Genomic DNA, 22,968 nt, shown 5'->3' on the forward strand with positions numbered 1-22,968 from the left:
GAGTAATAATATATCATGTTGTAAAACACATACATTTGCTCCTTAGAACACCTTTAGTTTCATCTGTACTCATCCAAATTATTTCTAATATACAGTTCAGTTAGTTTGCAAAATAACAAACAGAAGGTGTACCTTATTTACTGAAAGTTAGATACAAATTATATAACTCATTTATATGAAATAGTGTTTGTTTTATAAATGTAAAGAGCTAAATGATAAATTTGTAATGACATCTATCTCTTTTATTGATCAGTTTCTATGTACTGATGTAAAAGAACGCTCACATCAAGTTTACTGAAGTGGACACTGCTGCTTGAAGCATTCTTCATGCAAACACACAAAGCCACACTGAAAAATCAAGAAGCTCTCTCACAACCAATCAATGTATAACTTGCTAAATGAAATCTGCACTTTAGCTTTAATATATTTTTCGTCATAAGTAGACATTTCTTTAATAGTGCTTATTAATTATGCACTGTTTTGGAAGGAACATGACAGTGAAAATAATATGCTATTTTCTTTTTTATCATTTTTGTGCTTATCTATGTATTTATATTCAATAATACTCAGCTATCACTTAAAGCCTGTATTTCAAGAGATAATTATTCATTTGAACATAAATGGAAATCCAAGAAGATGTAATAATTGATTTATTATCTGTGGAACAGGATAAATTGATCACAACAGGTCAATTTTAGAATGTTACCATGTCTTTTAATATAACATAATTATGTTTCAAGCATTGCTCTAGCAGTCTATTAATATACACCTTGGGTGCCTTTTCAAGTATAAGAAGGGAAGCTGGGGGGTTTTACAATACAAGACAGGTATTAATGTACCAATAATCCATGCCCTTGAGTCTTAATACTTCCTACATTATTATGCTTTAAAACCATTAATATTGTACAATATGTCCTTCGTCTTTAATATATCCAATTTTGCATATGTGTCATAAAGGACATGACATATATTATTAACAAAATATATAATAAATACTAACCTCCCTTTTTGTAACTTATTTGGTGCTATCTCATCATTACTAATTTTGTAGTAAAGAAATAAATTTCTCACAATTTGGAGTTCATGTTGGTGCACTATCTGACCAAAGAAATTAATAGTACCTACTATTAAAAGAGGATAACTCACCATTAAGAGAATCTTAATATTTCACATTTCCTTTTTCTTAATTTTAACTGTTCCCTTTATTTATAGCATTCTGTTTCTCTCATCTCATCCAGGCTGGGGGTTATATTGCCCAATGAATTATTAAATTAAGAAGGAAGCAATGCTGGTGGGCAGGAAGGAACTCTCAGTTCTCTTTAACGGACTTCACCTGTTAGATGAACAATGAGAAGGCATCCCTCATTCTACAGTATTTCCTGGAATGCCAGTTGATGAATCTGGTTGGAAAAGCCTTTTATAAAGTTCACATTAGTGTTCCAGTGTAAAGAGAAAGAGCTTTACACCTTCCAGGTGTCTCAAAATATAACAGGTGATTTGCTTTCTCCTTCTCTCATAACTCATAACGCCTCAGCAATTCCTAGTGTCTTTATCTTCCAAATCTATCCAGAATACAAGCAATTCTCATTACTGTCACTGTTCCCATCATGGCTCAAACCTTCACTGTCTTTTGCCTGGATGGTTGCAATAGCCTCCCAGCTGCTCTTCCTGCTTTTACCCTTGTCTCCCCAGCTCTCCTCTGTCACAGTTTAATCTAAAAACAGTAACCAGAGTCATCTTGTTAGAGTATAAAACAGATTATGTGACTCTTCTGCTCAAAACTCTCCAGTGTTTTCCCATCTCATTGAGAATAAAGGTCAAAGGCATTCAAATGGGCTACAAGGCTGTATGTTATGTGCCGCATACACGTTTAACTGCCTTATCTCTACTATTCACTTGTCTACTCCAGTCACACTGGCCTTTTTGTTGTTCCTTAGTCATATAAGTCCTGCTACCACCATAGGGGAGCTCACTGCTCAGAAAAGCTTGGAATGTTCTTCTCCTAGATATCGTCTTGGCTTACTGCCTCACCTACTTCAGATTACCCAAATATCAACTTCACAGTGAGAATTTCCCTGACCATCCTGTTTAAAATTGCAATTCCTTCCTATGCCCACCATTCCTTTCCACTTTTCATATTTTGTTTTTTCTCTACCAAACTTAACACCCCCAAATACTATATATAATAGTTTACTATTATTATTTTTAATTTGCCTTATTTTCTGCCTCGCAATAGAATGTCATCTACAGGAGTTTTTGTCTATTTTGTTCACTGATAGAGCTTAGTGACTAGAGCAATGCACATAACAAAGTATCCAATGCATATTTGTTGGGTCTATAAATAATTTTTGAAAAAAACAAACATATAAGGTTAACCACAAAGCAGGTACTATTTTGTATGCTATCAGCCTGACTGCAATCAGCAAAACTGATTTTCATCAGTAAGTACAGTCAATGCTACTATGAAATTGAAGTTCTTAGTGTTCTTTTCTATTGTTTAAATGAAATCATTATTATTGAATCAGCTTTCCACTAATGGAGGCACTAATTTACCATACTTGCATTTTAACAGCGACTTTTATAGGCGTTAACTTCCCTACAAACCAGTTATTTGACTTACAGATATTGCTAATGGCAAATAGGACTTAATAGGCTCCAAAAGTATTGCAACAGATGTCAAGGATGAGAAGTGAGAAGGGGCAAGGGAAAAAAAAGCAGTTGAATGGCCATCTAATATCAGCACAGAGTTTCTATTACTATGCCATCCAAATAATTTTGATAACATTTACAGGGCTTGTAGTAGTTGCCTTATTAATATGTCGTGAAGAAAAAAAATCATTACCTGAAAAATATTTACAGGGTGCCTATACTGGACTGCACAGATCAAAGTACTACAACAAGCAGAGTGGGAATATAATTTTTCAAATAAAATAGAAATTCATTTTCTTATTTCTGACTAGTCCAGAGAACGCTGAAGGTGAAATGGAGGTAGGGATTGGGGGGTGGCTTTACATCAAGCAGGCTGACGATCACACTGTCATTTTCAACGATTGGTTTCTAAGGTTACTCTGGTTATGGTCATTAATATCCCATCCCACCACATGGGAGAAAGAATACAGAAATGGTGCATATCATTTCAACTTATATTCTATTGCAGAGAACTTAGTGACGTAACCACACTTAACTTAAAGTGAAGCTGAGAAACACCACTTAGATAGAAAGCCAGGTGCCCAATTCACATGGAAGAAGGAGAAAGCGAGTTCTGGTGAACAGCTAGCAGTCTCTGCCAGTTTGGCCTTTTGCACACTAAATATCTGTGCCGTCCTTCTTTTCACATGTACAGTATTCAGTTACACCCACCCCCCCCCCCAAAAGGAGACAACACAAATTCTCACTCATTTACGGCTTGTATCTCTCAGTCCCTGATCTCTGCATGATGCACAATCAGCTCCACTGGGTTGAAAGGTGTCTCTTGTGTTCTAGTGACCACCAAATAAAAGACAAGTTTTCTGCCTTCTCTACTATCACAGATAAAATGTACAATGATGAAGCAGGGCACAATACTGCAATACAAACTCCAGTATAGAAAGTAGGAAAAAATGGGAAATACACAAGAGTCACTAGCCCAAAGAGTGACAGAATCCTGGGCAGGCGTCATGAGAAACTTTGCCATTGCACTGAAGTTTTTTTGATTGAATCATGCCTCTCTCACTAAGAGGAGCTCTTTGTTTATTACTCTTTGTGGTCTCTGGCTTTGTTCCATGGCCAAGGTTTTTCCTTGTCCATTTTCCTCTATGACCACATCTAAAGTGGGTGCTGTTGTCTGTGACTACCTTCCAAACTATATAACACTAGCAGTCCACTTCCTTTGAATGTAAGTTCAGGGTCCTGAGGACTGTTTTACAGTTTGAAGAGTCAGGAGGTTATTAAGGATAGGCTCATGGTTTCCTTGCCAATACAGTTCTCTCAAAAACGAGGTAGGTTTTCTGATATATTCGCTTCCAGTCAATGGAATGCAGCGGTAACCACAAATTACTTTTCTAAACATAGTTCTTAAACCTTTATTTTTCTCTCAAACATAATCTTGAAGTCAGCTGAAACAATACACCTGGATATAAGGGCAGCAGATTTACTTTCCATTGTTTAGCTTCCAGAAGCTGAATTATACAAAGCACTCTGTTTCCTTCCATCCTTGTTACAAACCACTCAATTCTTGCCTTTGTAATATTGTGTTAAAAGCAGTGGGGGCAGACACACTTGGTAACATTTTGCTTGTTTCAAATCCTTTCCCCTCAAACTACAAGCTAAGTACAAGCACACGGTCCGTGTTCCAAACCTCAGAGATACAGTGTGGTATAGGCACTCATACAAATACCCAACTACCTTGGGGAGAAAAGCGTCCACGGGCCAACCAGAATATCTTATCTGATATTATAAATTGCAGATGCATTGCACATTCTGTTTCAAAATTGCTGCATTTTTAAATTACTTGTAATCTCACTGAGGGCAGTAATGGAGTCTTAGAATTTTCTAATGTCTATAACACAGCCCAACACTGGTAATTCATTTCATGAATATTTATTGATAATCTTATGCTTTAAAGAAACACAATTTTTATAGTCGACTGAGACATTTTCTGATTTTCCTATCTAATTTTCATCACTTTATAGATTTATGTAGAATAAGACAATTAAATTATAATTTGAATGTGGATGGGAACAGGGAAAGCACTTTCTTCATGTGTATGTGTTGATTTTCTCTATTATTTATGCAACCAAATTGCCATGTGTCAAGAATTCTCTACTTAGGATACAATGGTGTGTGTGTGTGTGTGTGCTTTAAGACTGATTTTAAAATGGTTCTGAAGAAACCAGGGGCAGGACAAGAATAAAGACGCAGATGTAGAGAATGGACTTGAGGACACGGGGAGGGGAAAGGGTAAGCTGGGATGAAGTGAGAGAGTGGCATGGACATATATACACTACCAAATGTAAAATAGATGGCTAGTGGGAAGCAGCCACATAGCACAGGGAGATCAGCTCGGTGCTTTGTGACCACCTAGAGGGGTGGAATAGGGAGGGTGGGAGGGAGACGCAAGAGGGAGGAGATATGGGGATATATGTATATGTATAGCTGATTCACTTTGTTATAAAGCAGAAACTAACACACCATTGTAAAGCAATTATACTCCAATAAAGATGTGAAAAAAAAGACTGATTTTAAAGCATATATTTGAAAATTAAAGTAGCAACCAATGATTACAAATTAAAACACATGTACGTTTCCACTTTTTTATAAATGACTGTTCAAAAGATCATTGAAGTACTACTTTTAATTATTCATAGAAACCTTGTAGAGTGTCAGTGCATCCAGACTAAGAATGCCACAGATATTGTTCAGAGATTCTTATTAGCATTTAGTAAACGTGGGTCTTGATCTGCATTTTTTACATTAATTATGATTTCAAGGTATACAATTTTCTGGTGAGGAGCTAATTAGATGGTCTTAGTAGGTAATATCCAATTCAGGAAGAGTTGTAGGGCTAGGGATATGACACCAACCAAAGGATATTCAAGGCTGAGCCAAGGGTTCAAAGGGAAGGGCAGACTGTAAATACGAAAAGAATATATTCTAAATTCTTCCTTCTCTGGTGAACAGCAGAGTCTATCAATATTCTTTTAATTAAAAACTATGTGGCATTGGGCTCCCCTGGTGGCGCAGTGGTTAAGAGTCTGCCTGCCAGTGCAGGAGACAGGGGTTCGATCCCTGGTCTGGGAAGATCGCACATGCCGCGGAGCAACTGAGCCTGTGTGCCACAACTACTGAGCCTGTGCTCTAGAGCCACGAGCCACAACTAGTGAGCCCACGTACCACAACTACAGAAGCCCGTGCGCCTAGAGCCCGTGCTCTGCAACAAGAGAAGCCGCCGCAATGAGAAGCCTGCGCATTGCCACAAAGAGCAGCCCCCGCTCACCGCAACTAGAGAAAACGTGCGCGCAGCAACGAAGACCCAACGCAGCCAAAAATAAACAAAATAAATAAAACTTTAAAAAATAAAAAAATAATAATAAATTTAAAAACAAAACTATGCGGCTTCAATATAAAAGTATGTGACCCAGCATAGCACAGTTTCTACCACCATCATCTTACCAAGGCAAATAACCTCTCCCCTTAAGTCACTAAGCCAGTTCCAATGACCTATAAAATTTTAAGCAAGACACTAGTTTTAGACATATCTACACAGTATGGATCTATGAGCAATCATAAATTACAGCTCAGTGCTTTGATTATAACTTTGAAAGGTCTATCAATAGCCACCAAAGAAACAATCAATCTCTCCCTATTTGTCAATATTTATCCACTGCCTCAGCTTCAAAACTGGTATAATTTCTTTGTCTTTGATGATGACGGTGAGCTCTTGACATTCATGGGAAATTTGAAATGTAAAGGATTTTTGGCATCAATCAGAAGCAGTTTTGATCTGTTATATCAATATCTACTGGGTCTCAACTGGAAGACAGTATTTGGATATCAGGGTTATGGAGAAAAGCTTTCAAGTCAAAGTGTCTGAAATTATTCTAAGTAGGGCTGAGTCTACTGGGAATCCTTTTTTTTTTTTTTTTTTAACACAGTTTGATTTAAACACTCTGAATGATTAAGACATTTGAAGATATATTTTAGAATGGACCACAGTCTTCTATTAAAATCCTCATCTAAGCCAAAAGTGATAAAAAATTAAAATTAGATAAATGTTAAAAGTTCACTTATATAAGTCCTAGAGATCTACTGTACAACACAGTACCTATAGATAACAGAACTGTTAGCATACTTAAAAGTTTTCTAATAGGCTAGATCTTATATTAAATGTTCTTATAAAAATAACAATAATAAAGAGGGCAGGAGGAAACTTTTAGAGGTAATAGATACGTTTATGCATTGATTGTAATGGTTTCATGGGTATATATTTATCTTTAACCTCATCAAATTGTTTACACTAAATATGCACAGCTTTCTGTATGTCAATCATACTTCAAAATAAAGTGGTTTTAAAAAATTCCAGTAATCTATTATAATAAATATTTATGAAATATGGTTGCATACTATAGAAACATAATAAAATTAAGAATTACATGATTGATTATTCCAGATAACCAAATGGTACACACATGAGTATTAAAACCTATCTTAAATTGTCACTATTTTAGACAGAAATAGGTTTAAAATGTATTATTTAGAGCTATGTTTTCTCATTCAGAATATGACAAACATTATTGATCTGTATCTTTGTAACTCAAGTGGATTATGCTATTTATCCATTAATGCTCCGTAATTGTCAAGGTCTGGACAGGAGACAGAACTTGCACTTAACATTTTAACAGCAAGAATTTAATATATGGGATTGTTAACTATGCATAAAGTTGTTAGCTAGATAACTAAAAAGAGAAAGCAAGAACATTAAGGTATCATGGAGAAAGCCACCGCAGGAAAGAGCTACCACCCATAGGACTGAGTGAACAAAGGGACTGCAGTGGCATTATTGAAACATAAAACCTTGGTGGGGGCACTACAGAGCTGAAACTCAGCCCTCTGAGGAGGGGGCACGTGATTGCTAGTATTGATGTTCCTCATCTTGGAAAAGAGGCCATGCAGAGTTGGGAACACAGAGCTCTGAGAAGGGGGCACCTGTTTGCTGGAACTAATGTCTTTGATGATGGACGGCATGAGGCAGCTGTTTCTGCAAGCACTGGAAAAACTGTCAACTGGATTCAGCTGCTGTGATGAGAACAAACTGCTGTTGCTAAGGTGAAGTGCTGCTAGGGGATGTCCACTGGAACCGCAAGCCCAGAAGAAGCCCACAGGAAGGGAACAGGAAGAAGCAGGCCCCTCTAACTCCTCTAGCCTTGCGGTCCCCTGCAGGCACCCACTATTACCAAAGCCTAATAGAGAGTCAGATGGCAAAGCAAATATGTGGTTTGCAAAGTTCCAGCTCCAGCATCACAAAAAAGATACAGAAGGGTGAGTTTGGTACTGAGAGAAAATAGCATAATGACTGGCACATGGCCTTAAGAGATAATCAAACTACAGATAGAACAGAGCATACCCTTTCAAGGAACCCTCCCAGGAAACCTGTTGACTTTTCTGTAAGTACCTTACGTGCTCTCTCTTCTAAATATGTCATCCATGATTCAAGGAAGAGTGGGGAAAGTTTGTTAAAGGTACCTGTTTTACCCATGACCCCCAAAACAATAGTGTCCACCTTTAATGCAAGTTCATCTTTCTCTTACAAAATAAATTACAATGGCTCAGTGATAACTGTTCACACAAATTTTGAGGAGTCACTATCACTTATATTTGGAATCTGGGCATGGATTAAAATATTAAAGTCATCAGAAATCTGACTGATGATCTGTAATCCCTTAGTTAGCTGAAGCAATCAGGGTATTTGATACCAGCTCTTTTTATCTTATTTGTATACCTAACAGGGTGGAGTAATCATCCAAAAATACATGGATGACAGGTATTTTGATAGCAAAAATATAATAAATTTGTCTGTCTTGAATTAAGATCAAAGCATATGGTATTGTATAGGACTTTGCTTACAATAAATTGGATTAATTCTTACAATTTGTGAATTGCCAAGAAGCATTTAATTTGGGAAATGTTACAATATATCAAAATTTAGTGAAAAGCAAACAGTTATTTCTGTCATCTTCATGCCTACTGAATTGTTGGTTTGATAATCCAGAGAGACAGCAGACCTGTGGAGGGGAGAACTAAAAATCTAACTCTTTAAAATAAGTATTTGTCTCTATCTTGCTTAAAACAAACAGCTTTCCAATGAAGCAATTCTAATCTGATTACATAGGATTGATCTTGAACCTACATTTAGAAAGAACTCATTACATCAACAGAGATCAATGGAATTAGAAATGGATTTCACAGAGATTATTTAAGTAACTCTATAGTTTTATAATTAACAGGGTTTTTTTTTAATTTCCCACTGAGGGAAAATTTATCCATGTATATTTATCTACAGAGAGTGCTAATATTGTTCAAAGTACTTCTTACCTATTAACATCCCAGATTTTGCTAGTTGTATCCAATGAGGAGGAAGCCACAAAATCACCACAGGAGTGCCACGTGCAGGACCATACTGCATGGGTGTGTCCTTCGAAGGTCAAAATGCAATTGCCTTTAGACAGGTCCCATAATTTAACTGTAGTGTCACCACTTGAAGTAGCCAACTTGTTGCCACTATTTGCAAGAACATAAAAAGGTAATCCGTTAAAAAAATCAACTTGCAGTTAATTTATTCTTATGAATGGTTGTATTCTGTGAATAACGTGTGTGTGTGTTTGTCTGAGTTATTTTTACTTTTAATGACATATCTTTATGCCTGAATCTTATTATCTTATTTGAGTCTGCACAATTTGATACTTCCTTATATTGTTTAGTAATTCAAATTGATTAGAGAACTGCTGTTGCACAGTTTCTGTATTAATTCTATATTCTTCCAGATTAATCCACTAAACAGCCCTTTTTTAACACATACTTTGGTTTCAGGGCTATGTTAGGCTCTGTGGATGATATTGCCTCAGAATGATGAAAATTTAGACGTGGGCTAAGACAATTTCAAAAACGTAATACAATATAAAACAGTAGGTCAGCATTATTTATGTTTGTATTAATTAAATGCTGCAGGAGTGCAGTTTGGATGATGAAGAAATATGTGAATCAGAAATGAGAGGGCTTTGGAGCTACATCTTGAGAGATGAAAGATTTTGAAGAGCTGAGTGGTTAAGAATGAGTCACTGGATTTTCCATTTGAGTCATTAGTAGATGTTAAAAAAGCAGTGGCTTTCAAGTGGTGGACCCAAAAGCAAATTTAAGAAATGAGTGGGTGTCCATGACGTGAAAAGAAACATCTAAGTTTTTTTGGTAAAATATCAACTGCAAGAAAATTTCAATGCCATCATCTTCGCCACATCCTTCAGCATTGTTTGCTCCTTCTATGTGTTCTCTTAGTAACTTTTCTCTCACTGAATATAATGAACTGCTTATCTGCCTCCTTCCCTGTGTTTTTGATGGGGAACTGTTTCCTCTCTCTGTTTCTACAGCATCAAGCATTATGATTAACCAACTGAAGTGCTCATTAAATGCTTTCAGAATGAATAAATATATGAATGAATGAATGAAGTGATGCTATATATGAAGAAGAAAAGTTGCCCAAAATTTCTAAGACCGTTAATGGCACTTGCATCAAGACAAGCATTTTGCTTGCTTGCTTTTACTTGCTTACTTTTATGCTGAGAGAATTAAACTTTTATGAGCAGCAACCACTGGAGAGGAAGGCTCAGAGATGCTGCCAAAAAAGCAGATTATAGAGTGAAGACGTTCGCATTAAAGTGATAAAAGGATATTTATTTCTTTTTCAAATTAGCAGATTTTAAAAATTACTAAAAAAACGTACTATATAAGGGTAGTCCTTTACTAATAGGTAGATATTAAAAACTGTCCTTTGCTTTGCAGCTGTTGTTTATCTGTACATGTTTGCCATTAAAATTTTTACTTTTTAATATTAAAAACTGGACAATACATTTGTCTAAAGATACCGCATTATAACATCACATTGAGGGTTATAGCTTCAAAATATGAATCTGGGTACGGGCTGGGGGGGGACACAGACATTCAGTCCATGACAGTATATAAGTTAAAAATAGGGATGATAGAAAAAAAGAATACAGTTTCCTGGTCAAAATCTCAGAAGAGAATGATATAAAATGGGATACAGGCAACACTCAAAGAATTGAAAGTTGACAATTTACAGAAACTGGAAATTTAAGATGTAGAACCACAGATTCTGGAAGAAAAACGTATACCAAGTGGAATAAACAGTGTAAACAAAAAGAAATCTTCACTTAGATAAATTTTAGTCAACTGCAGAGCACCATAGGCAACAATAAAAATAACTAGAAAAATAAGAAGAGAAAAAAATAGAAGGAAACGTTATTTATTTACATAGTGCTTAACACATGCTAGAAGCTCTACTAAGCACATTATATAATGTGATCCTCACAAGCATCTAGTAGTTTGGGCAGCTTTATTATCTTCAAAGCACTTGAACAGTATCACAGAGCTAGTAAGTGGCAGATCTGGAATTTCTTCAAAGAGCCAAGAGAAAATCAGGTTACTTTAGAATTATCAAAAATTTCTCTCAAGACAGGCAAATAAAAATATCCTCAGCTAAACAAAGCAGTTCTCCCCTACAGGAACCACTAAGAATGTATTTCAAGGGGGAAAAAAAACGGATCCTAGAAGGAAGATCTGAAATGAAGGAAGGGTGGGCAAAGAATCTGGTAAACATGTCAGTATATCCAAACACTTATATAACATCAATAGGGCTTGAAGAAATTTAAACAAGAAAACAACAGTAATATTGACAATAATATTCCTGTGGAAGATACTACATTGATAAATTTTAAACTTTATGAGGTCAAGTCTGCATGGTAAAATGTTAAGGGTAACCACTAAAAGAACAGGAATAGAGTACATAACTTCTAGACCAGTACAAAAAACGAGAAATAGGTTTTTTTTTTTAATATCCAAAATAAAGCAAGAAAGGAGAGATACAGCACTAGAATAAGTGGTAGGAATAGAAAACAAACAAAAAAAGACAGTAGAAAAAAATTGAAACATAATAATATCAGTAAATACAAATGACCTAAACAGGAAGTTAAAAGACAAAGATTTTTCAGTTTGGCTAAAAATGAACAAGTTCAGCTACATGATGTTTACATGAGGCACACTAAACTCCTAAGGACATACAAAGGTCAAAAGTAAAAAAAAAAAAAAAAAAAAAAAAAAAAAAAAGATACCTAGGCTAAAAGGAATGAAATAAAAAGATGAAGTGGCTATATTAATATCAGACAAAAAAAGACCTTAGGACAAAAATGTGTTATTAGGGATAAAAAAAATCCCTATGTAAATAAATAAAATGATAAAATGTTTCACTCCTAGGAAGATTTTTAAACTAAATTATATAAAAATACTGAATGCATCTTAACTGATAAAAGCGACAATGTTAGCACCATAGAAACAAAAATGACCAATCTACTGTCAAAGTGAAAGATTTATGCACCTCTCTCAATTTATTTTCTAATTCGAAATTCAAAAATATATGGAATCTTTAAGGAATAAAAATTACAACCTTAATGGCCGTATATAAAAGCCTTCACCAAATCACTAGTGACTATACATTCTTCTGAAGTACATATGGAACATTTATAAAAACAGACAATATAGAAAGCCATAAAGCAAGTCTTAACAAATTGAACATATTTGTTATCATAGAGGTTACATTTTTCTCATCACAATTCAATTGTTATAAATGAATAACAAAATCATATATTTTTAAAACCTGTATATATGTGAATTTTAAAACAGTTTTAAATAACTTACATATCAAAGAAGAAATAACAGTGGATATTTTAAAATAATTAGAACTAAATGAAAACACAACATATTAAAACTATGAAGGTGAAATCAAAATAGAATTTTAAAGGCAACTTAATTTCTTGACCTCCTAATAATGAAAAGAATACAGCCTCAAAATTGTTCTGCTAAACATGAGACTTTAAGTTTAGAAAAAATATGCTATCAACTATTACAATGGAAGATCAATAAAGACCAAAGTGGTTCTTTAAAAAAACTAAAATAAATATATCCCTGCTAAGGCTGAAAAAGAAGAAAAGAAAAACGTCCCTCAATATGACAATCTATTAAGCCATACACTAAAGAGATTTTACAAAGGTATAAAGTAGTGTCATTCTTTTCATTTTTCTTGGAAATTATATTCATTTTTCATAACAAATGTTATATAAGCATGAGTTTTTTGCAGCTTATGAACAGCCTACAAATATCAAATTTGGTTGGGTCAAGCCAATTTATACTTTACAAACAGTAAGCAAGAATTATCATCTGTTTTTATAAATACTTTATATTTTCTGTAATTGCTTTATTCCTTTTTCCATATTCTTTGTGCAAATTATTGACTTTTTCAGACTTTAGCACATAACTGCAGAAATATTAGAGTTTGCTACTGTCGAAAATGACTTCAGTTTTGAGAACGAAATATATTATAGCTTCCAGATTGATGCTAATTACCTGTTTTTACAGAAATGTGCTAATGTGTTTCATTAGAAAGGGGTGGAACAGAACAAAATTAACGCCTCTTGTGTCACAAAATAGGAAGTGGAGAGAGTAGAAACAAGAAGATGTGGTTGGCTTCTCACTCTGGCTCTGCTAGACGACCTACGTGACCTTGGACAGGCCATTCCACATTTACATTTAACACTTGAGAAATTCATTGTCTTTATTTGAAAATATGGATGATATGTTCTGCTCAGTATAATTTAAAGTGTTGTTTTGAAGATCAAATCAAAGAACTTTTATAACAGCACATTTTAAATTCCAGGTATCATTCAAACTTGCGATTATTTTTTAAAAAAGATTCTCTTGTGATCTCTAGTTAGTTTTTATGTGAAATTGTTTACCCACATTTCCATAAATAATGGAATGAGATCCAATTACTACCATTATATTGTAGTCTCATCTACCTGTGTCTACTCAATAGGACTATGTGAATTTGTAAAAGGACTATCAGTCACAATGTTCTCAATTACCACAGAATACGCATGTATTATTTTATGTAGCAGAATAACATACAACCAAAATCTAATTAAATTATTTTCTCCCTCTGTGTTTGCATAGGTAAAAGATCTAATTTTGGTTTCACTGAGCTCATAAAATGATGACATTAGGAAAGCTCACATTTAGAATTTACATTACTTGAAAAACGTTGTCACATTTGAGATACATTTTTACTGTCCCGTTTGTGAGAGTCCCCCAAACTTTAAGCTAAAAGTTAAAAGGGCTTCATCCTTTCATACAAGTTACTTTAAACCCTTACTTAGTCTTCGATACAGAGCTGCTTGGCTGCATTAGGGCTGGGTGTTGAGGGCACTGTGAAAGAGGAAAGTAAGATAAGTACAAGTCCACAGAGAGAATGGTCTTGGTTGGTTTTCTGAAGTAAACGGTGCCCATGTCCAAATGTTCTTGCCTTCACTCCCAAGTGATACACCCTTTTTTGTGCAGGAATCTGGAATCAACCAAGAATCACAACCAAAGCGAACACGGAAGACAGCATTATATGCAGATATTACAGACTCCAGCAGAATCAGAAAGGCAGGATTGAGCATTCAGGAAAGAATAGGCTTTCCCCGGCTGGCTGCAAAACTACTGCCCTTTCTTGGGAGGGTAGATTGCTTGGAGCTCCAGGTTCACCTCTGTCAATTGAGAAACTTCAATGGGATTCTCAGCTCAACCATCGTTTACACAGGAAAGGCAAGATGCTGGCAAGTAGACTCCCTTGCAACTGTCATACAGCGTTTTTAAGATATACTATTTATTAGGTAAATGCACGAATGATATACATAATAAGGAAGGAGAGAGTTCAACTGGAAATATATCTGTGTTAATAGAAGCATAGCCTATATCATTTAGGGCTGCATGTATGAACAAGTTTACATATAGCAAGACATCTTGGTACAGAGGAAAGAAAAATATAGAATTATGAAACTACTAACATGTTACTAGTTATTTTTATTCTGTTTCATCCTTTGTATTTACGTTATTGTTTTAGGTTGTAGAAGCAGAAGAATAGAAATTGGTAGGTTAGTTTATGAAACTTTATGTGGAGATTATGAACAATGGTGTCATCTTGGAAATAAGACAGAGATGTCCCCAGAATGCCTTCAAACTTTCAAGTATCAATTTAAATTTGGTGAATTATATATTTTATTATGTAGTTTTCTTATTGGACCCAACATGCTTCTCTGAGTATTCTCCAGTCGTCATTCATATACGTGTACGTATGTGACATATTAAAATTGAATATTTGTGAAAAACATAACCTTGGGTAATTAAGTGATGTTCTCATTCTTTTTTAAATTTTCTATGCATACCTTAGGTTTTTGTCTAGAAAAAATTATTTTCAGGGTATTAAATCTAAATTTTTTCAACTACCTCAAGACCTCTACATTTGATACTTTCCTTATTTTTTTCCTTTCTTTTGGCCCAATGTTCTAGGTAGAACAGAACACAAAGTGCAGGGTACAGGCCCTGAGAAGGGCATGACTTGTTCAAGAAGCTGAAAGGTCAGTGTGGGGGGAGGTGGGGGAGGCGGGAGGTAGAGGAGGTGGGGAGCGGAATGGATGGGAGGGGGTAGTGAAGATGTAGAAATGGAGACTTGAGAAGTAGGAGGAGCCAGGCCACTCAGGGCCTTATTGGCAACAGTGAGGTATTTGGAATTTAGCCTAAGTGCTAAGAGATTTCAAGACACAGGAGACTCATTCATCCATTTCACAGTTGGTCACATGCTCCAGACACTGTGCCAGACAACTCAGTCCAGCATCCCTCCATGCTTTTCAAACACACCAACCATGCTCCCCTCTGCACACACTGCCTTTGACACTAGGATGCCATCCCCCTTGGATATTCCCATGGGTTGGTCCATGACTTTAGTTAAAAACCTTTTCTTTAACTTCACCTTATCATGGAGGACATCTCTGACAATTCCACTGAAAATACTGTACCATCTCAGTTTTTTGCTTCTCCCTTTTCCCCTTCACTGTTTATTTCTCTATAGCACTCATCACCATCTATTAAGTTATATATCACGTATTTCATTTATTGTCTCTCTCTGCCAATAGAATGTAACATGGATGAGGGCAGGAACTATTTTCTACTCCCTACCATATCCCCAATGCCTAGCTTTGTGCTTAGCACATAGGGACTCTCAATAAATAGCTGCTGAACCAATGACTCAATGAATGAAACACAATCATGAATATGACAATGTCCCTGAATCCCTGTTTTTAATGGATAATTCTTGAGGTTGAGAAATACAAAGAACAATGTAGGCAAATGGATCCTAATGCCCCATTTTACCATGGGATATCTTATTTGGGCATTTATTTTCTCAAAGAAGCTTTATTTCATGGCATAATAAATTATTTCCTTCTGAATTCTGCCTGGGTTATTATATATAAAATTTCAGACCATGTTGAAAACATTATCATACAGCCTCAGGAAAATAGCATTTCCCCCATCCACCTCATACCTTCTTTGGACAGATGCAGGACATAAATAAATTCAGTGAATAAGTAATTAGCTCACTTTTAGTTGCAGAAATGATATATTTTCTATTTCTAGGGAAAAGTCAAAGAGTCTTTGAGTCTTTGGATCATCACAACAGGGGTTTAATAAAGAGTCATGGCAGTGTAACAAATTCTAAACATTAGGTCTGAATTACACCAGTAGCCTCCTAACTGCTCCTGCCCTCGTCCCTCTACAATCTTTTTTTTCGGTACAGAAGCCTAAAGGATCCTGTTCATGCTGCTCCTCTGCTCAAACCCTCCAATGGTTCCTCATCTCCCAGAGTAAAAGCCAAAATCCTAACTACAAAATAAGGCCCTACACGATCCACCCATCACATGCCTAGTTACCACTAATTTCTTCTCATAGCACTCTCCTCCTCCCTCTCTACTCTAGCTACACAAAGACTTTGAACACACTGTTTTTTCTTCTGGGAATATTCTTTCTCAGAAAACCAATGACTAGGTTCCTTCCCTATCTTCAGGACTTTGCAGAAAGACACATCAAGGAGGCCTATCTAAAATGCAATCTCACCTCTGATACTAGGCTTCTTTCCTATTTTGTTTTGTTTTGTTTTCAGTAGCACTTACTATTAACTTACTGTGTATTTTACTGATTTCTCTTGTCTATTATTTGTTCTCTTTAAGCCCTCACAGTTTTGTGGGCCTCTGCTTTACCTAGTTCTGTGCTGTTTAATATATTCACAGATAATGAATGCTTTTAAGTTGGATTCCACATCCTGTCTGAATCTAGTTCTTACAGAAACATATTACAGTTGGCCCTCTTATTTGTGGGTTCCAAATCCACAGATTCAAACAACTGTGGATCCAAAATATTTGAAAAAAACACTCCAGAAAGTTCCAAAAAGCAAAACTTGAATTTGCTGCATGTTGGCAACTATTTACATAGCATTTACATTGTATTAGGTATTATAAGTAATCTAGATATGATTTGAAGAATATAGGAAGATGTTCATAGGTTATATGTAAATACTGTGCCATTTTATATTAGGGACTTGAGCATCTGCAGATTTTGGTATCTGTGGGGGTCCTGGAACCAATCCCCCAGTGGATACAGAGGGACAACTATATTTACTAATAGCCTCAATCCTACCATCTTGCAACGGTGGGATTAAAATTAAAACTTTTAATTAAATTACCGTCTCTCTGAGCCTAGAATGTGAAGACCCAGCTACTGCCCCTCTTCTCACAAAGTTCCAGGAGATGCCTCATTTTCATTCAGACCAGGAACCACGCCTCTTTCTCATATCACCAGAGTCAAGACCTCTCTATTTCCAAATATTTTGTCTATTTCTGGCCCAGTGTTCACATGGTCCATAGGACAGAGAAGCAACTCTTTATCAAGTATTTTTTTTCTTTGGCCACGTAGAGCAGTCCTTCTCTATATTCGAATGTGGCCTTGCACATCACTGAGTCTGCTTACATATGAGGAAATTTCTACAACCCAAATTCTCTAGTACTTGGGTCTCTTTCAACCAGTTCTCTGCTAAAATTAGATTATTGTGTTTTTTTTAAGTTCGTTAGTTTATTCAATTACTTCTGAGGATCCTCTATTTACCAAGGATACAAAGGATATGAAGGATATAAAGTACACATGTTTGTCAAATTCTTTACATTGTTTCTTTGGATTATATTACAAGAGTTAGAAGTTTGTATATTCAGAGATCACTTTTTCCTCTTCCCCTTCACCACCATAGAATTGCTTTTACTGAGCTGTCTGTGGTTTTGTTCTACTGCACGAGAGTAAGGAAAGTTAAAAGGCACAGCACTATGAAAATCTGTATTATTGAAAGGTTATTGTTGAGGCTATTGTTCAATAGATTATACATTACACTAGAGTATCACATACTCTTAATATGGGCCAAGTGTTGAAATGTCATTCAGGCCTTAATAGCAGGAGCCACTGCATTGCTGCTGAACAGCTTGAGGGGATTTCTCTTATTGACAATGAAAATTCCATGGCCGACTAGGTCTAATTTCTGTTGACTGTTAGAATACTTAGGCCCAAAAAGTTGAAGCCCTCCGTTAACAATTAAAGAAAATAACATTATATTATGGCTTTTATTAAGGAATGAATGTCCATATAGCCAACCTTTAATAGAAAGGATTTAAGGTAGAGTACATGCATTTTATGTATTAACTTGACTCCTTGCTTCATGCTATTTTACCTATTCTAAATTATCCTTCACCTTAATTATCTCTCAAAAACATTATCTTCTTATAGTTGCAATTTTTCTACATTCCTTTTGAAAATGCATGATATAAAATATAATGCAAAAATCTCAAAATGTACTATGCACTGGGGATCTAAAGATAATTGAAATAAACTTTGCCTTCAAGGACCTCATGGTCTAACAGTTTACACAAATATATAACCAATTAATTATAATATTTTCATAAATATTTTAATATATAATATACAGGATACAGTGACAGAGGACAGAGAAGGGTGTAATCAGTTTTCTACTTGGGAGACGGTCATGAAGTCTTTAAAAAGGCAAACATTTGAACAGTATCTATACATATAAGCAGGTGTCCACAAGGTGAAAATAGGAGAGAAAAAAGGATGAGTGTTCAGCATGTGTAAACTGTGGGATATTCAGAGATTGTTAAGTATTTTGCTTTCAGGAAGAGAAGAGTAATGGAAAAAATTGTCTAAATAGATTAAAAATAGTCATATAACAAAAGATCCTTCCTACAGCCTTAAAGAGTTTTCATCTGTAGGCGATGAGGAGAAATGAAAGGGTTTTAAGAGGAGTTGGAGAAGCAAGTCAGATAACAATTTTAAGATGATGACTCTGGGAACATGACAAAAACCAGATTGTTGGGGGAAGAGCAGAAAAGATGTTAGAGAATTGATAGTGATTTCCCAAAGAGGCTGGCACTTGATTATAGAACTTCATTATTTTGAGATCTATGCTTTGTATAATTATAGTCATTCCCAGGTTCTGGTAAATGATTCTCAAGATAAAGTCTCAGTCTAACACTTGTGTTTTCCACTTAGCTAAAAGACTGTTCCAAGTCTAAACTGTAATAATGAGGATATGCCATTTTTCCAGTGGAAAGCCCCTCTGTGATGATGCTGCTTCGTTACCTTACCTTCTTTTGACCTCTGATCTGAGTCAGTAAAAATCCTCAAATGCAGAATTTTTCAATGGACTCTTTTCTGACTTTCAGGAATACATGGTAACCAAAATATGCAGGTGTGATGCTGAGTTCAAGTCTTTGGAGGATTGATCTGGCAAAAATATTCAAGGTCAACAGAGGTAGGACTCGTATTTCATCACCTGAAGCAAATGACTAAATATAGAATGAAATACTTTCTTAGCAGCCTCTGCTTTGGCACCAAGAGTTGTTGCACAAAGCTGCAATAAGATAAGAAATGTAGTAAAGAGGATTGCTTTCCACAGACATGTGAAAATTCTAACTGAAACTGGGATAATATTTTCCAAATAATTATTCTCCACATCCAGTTTGGAAAGTACAATTAGCAAACGATTTTCCTTGCATTTCTGGGAAGGAACATTCAACCCTGGAATAAGGTTTTCTCATGATCCACATCTGCCAAAGCCACACTGGCTGAAATCCTTACAATGAATACAAATGAGCAGGATATTTCTACGGTTCCAGAAGAAGCAGTGCCTTTGTTTCTGGTACAAAATAAGATGTTTTCCATAATTGGCAGTATTATAGGGACAATTAAGATATAGTCAAAACTAGCTTGATGAAAGTGAATTCATGTATCATGGAATTCTAGAATCTCCAGGCTGGAAGACTCCTTAAATCCATCTAATACACTCACACATCCCTCATTTTAATTATTTCTACTAATTTTATATTATTTTATTGCCCAGCCTCTATTTAAAACTTCTGGTAACAGGAAACTCAGTTGATTTGGTCTTGAGCAGCTCTGTTAAAAAGTCTTCTTCCCCCCTCCCCATTAAAGTTATTAATAATCCTTGGCATCATTCAGAATTCAAATAATTCCACTTTTACTCAATAGCTTTCAGCGTAGAGGAGGAAATCTATCATGCCCTAGGATGACATGTTATTCACCTTCTTTATCACCCAAATATTCTTCTCCATGCCACTTCCACTTTAGAAGTACACAGGGATCTAAGAAGCTGTACAGCTACTCTACCTTGACGCAAATTGGTCTATTTCTATTGAATAAGGCATGTATTTCCATTATTCTATTCCAATCTTGCATCCTATCTCTTTAAATCTTGGTAATAAATTTAAGATCATATGTATTTCCATATAATTAAAATATGTGGTTCACTTTGTTTATTTCCCATTCTCTGAGGCATTAGATACTCTTATTCTTTTATTACTTCTCATGTTTCACATACAAATTGCTATTTTCCTTTCCATGACAGATTTGTTTGCTTTTTTTTTTTTTTTTTTTTTAATGACCAGGCTCATATTCAGGTTGAAGTTCTCTTGATAATATCAGTTTGTTTCAGGATAAACAAACCTGTTTCTAATATTCTGAGCTATACTGCATTTCTACCTGGGAACCCAATTGAGCATTTCAGTTTATAAAACCACTTTTCAGAAATCCAAACTCCATTAACTTAAATCATGTACAAAGCAGGCTGTTCACCAATCTTGTCCCTCCATCCCTGCAAGTGTGATAAGGGAAAGAAGTAATAGTAACAACACATGTATCCCCAAGTTCTCTAATTTCCAGTCAGAGATCTCATAATCCCCAAAATGTTTTGCTGATCTTTCTGGGAGTGTCATCTGTTCCACCATAAAACCAGTGGTGTGGATAGGGGAACATAAATATGATCTCAGGAAATTTTCTATCACATTTCTCATATACACTGGAAAAACAGCACAAATTCCATCTGAATTTGCCAAGCCTTCACAGATCGGATATTCTTCACCAGGGCTGCACCATTTACCAAGGAATTAACAACAAGCAGGATAGATATTAGTTTATTTTCTCCGTGAATTCTGCACCTCAAATTTTGTAAGTATAAGTAAATAAAATCCTTTAGGTGTATTAAATTTCATACTCAATAGCTCTTGATTGTTCTGGAAATAGGTTAAACTAGAATATTAGCAGAAGTTAGACTCTTATGTTCTAATCACATCTTTGCCATTTAAAAGCCTGGTTGCTTATGTAACAGTCTTTCTGGAGACTAGTATTCTCACCTGTAAAAGGAAGAAATGATACCTTTCTACTGTGACTCCCTAGTATGGATTAAACTAAGGATGTTTGCCAAAATATAACCCACAAAGCAGTTGTGGGCACTAAGAAGTAAACTTTGTGTATCTCTGTATAATACTCTTTAAGGAGTTGTCACTTGCATGGGGCACACTGATTTAAAGAAATAATAATAATAAAAAAAAGTAACTCAGGGGCAGGAAAGGCATTGTTTTTTAGAAGGATGATTGCTCTTCTTGCTATCTTCCAGGAAGTCAGCTTTTTCTTGCAGATAAGATGAGGTTTTGTGCACAGAATAAATGTGAACTCCCACTGTGCCATCACTCCATGTAAGGACTAAATTACTGGCTATGGAACAGTTAGCTACAGCAGAAGCTGAAATTGGAAATTAGATGTTCATCATCCATCATATATGGATAAGCACAGTGTGCAATGAGCTCTGACTGGCAGTGACCCACTAAAGCTAAGCACAAGCTTTAGCCTGAGACTAACAACAGACAGCATGGCTCTTGGAGGGTGAAATCTCTAGAAAATAAAATAGTATTGATATAATGCTGAAAGCTTAAGGAAATGCATGTGGATGTAGAAACAAAAAAAAGGAAACATGTTTTTAAAGGTATTCAAAAAAACAAAGTCTTAGATATAAAATAATTGGGTGGAGAAAGTGATGAGGAAGTTTGGCAAACTACCACAAGATCCAAAGTAAAGACTGTGGAAACAGAGTGGGCAAAAGAAGCAGCAATAGAGTCAAATGGTACATGATTATTATTATTATTATTATTGTGCAGTTACTGTGGGGATACTGGTATTCAAATTTGGCTGTAAAGCATAGCCAAACATGCTTCATTGTTAATAATGCACTATTCGTTATACCAAATTATACAGAGCTGTATTATTTTTAATTACTTTATTTTCTTTAAATAACAACTAAGGAATTCTAAACATGTTTCACCTAAAGTAGAAGAATATGTGCAGCCACTATGGAAAATAGTATGGAGGTTCCTCAAAAAACTAAAAATAGAGTTGCCATATGGCCCAGCAATCCCACTCCTGGGCATATATCCAGACAAAACTATAATTCAAAAAGATAGATGCACCCCCCTGTTCATAGCAGAGCTATTCATAATAGCCAAGACATTGAAACAACCTAAATGTCCATCCACAGATGAATGGATAAAGAAGATGTGTTATATATATACAAGGGAATTCTACTCAGCCATAAAAAAGAATAAAATAATGCCATTTGTAGCAACATGGATGGACCTAGAGATTTTCATACTAAGTGAAGTAAGTCAGAAAGAGAAAGACAAATACCATATGATATCACTTACATGTAGAATCTTAAAATGTGACACAAGTGAACTTATCTGTGAAACAGACTCACAAACATAGAGAACAGACTGTGGTTGCCAAGGCGGGCGGGGGGCATGGTGAGAGATGGATTGGGAGTTTGGGATTGCAAACTATTATATATAGAATGGATAAACAACAAGGTCCTACTGTAGAGCATAGGAGACTATATTCAATATCCTGTGATAAACCATAAGGGACAAGAAT

At 35.5% G+C, this 22,968-nt stretch overlaps 1 protein-coding gene across 1 annotated transcript in view; it reads right to left on the reverse strand.

Moving 5' to 3' along the window:
- Positions 1 to 22,968, reverse strand: part of SPAG16 (sperm associated antigen 16) — an 868,000-nt gene that overhangs the window by 403,640 nt on the left and 441,392 nt on the right. The window contains exon 13 of the mRNA XM_082395857.1: positions 9,070 to 9,255. Coding sequence (XP_082251983.1) covers positions 9,070 to 9,255 — 186 coding nt within the window. The remainder of the gene's footprint in view (positions 1 to 9,069; positions 9,256 to 22,968) is intronic.

This window comes from Balaenoptera borealis (genome assembly GCF_965194805.1).
Source record: "Balaenoptera borealis genome assembly, chromosome: 6".
Classification (NCBI taxonomy): Eukaryota; Metazoa; Chordata; class Mammalia; order Artiodactyla; family Balaenopteridae; genus Balaenoptera; species Balaenoptera borealis.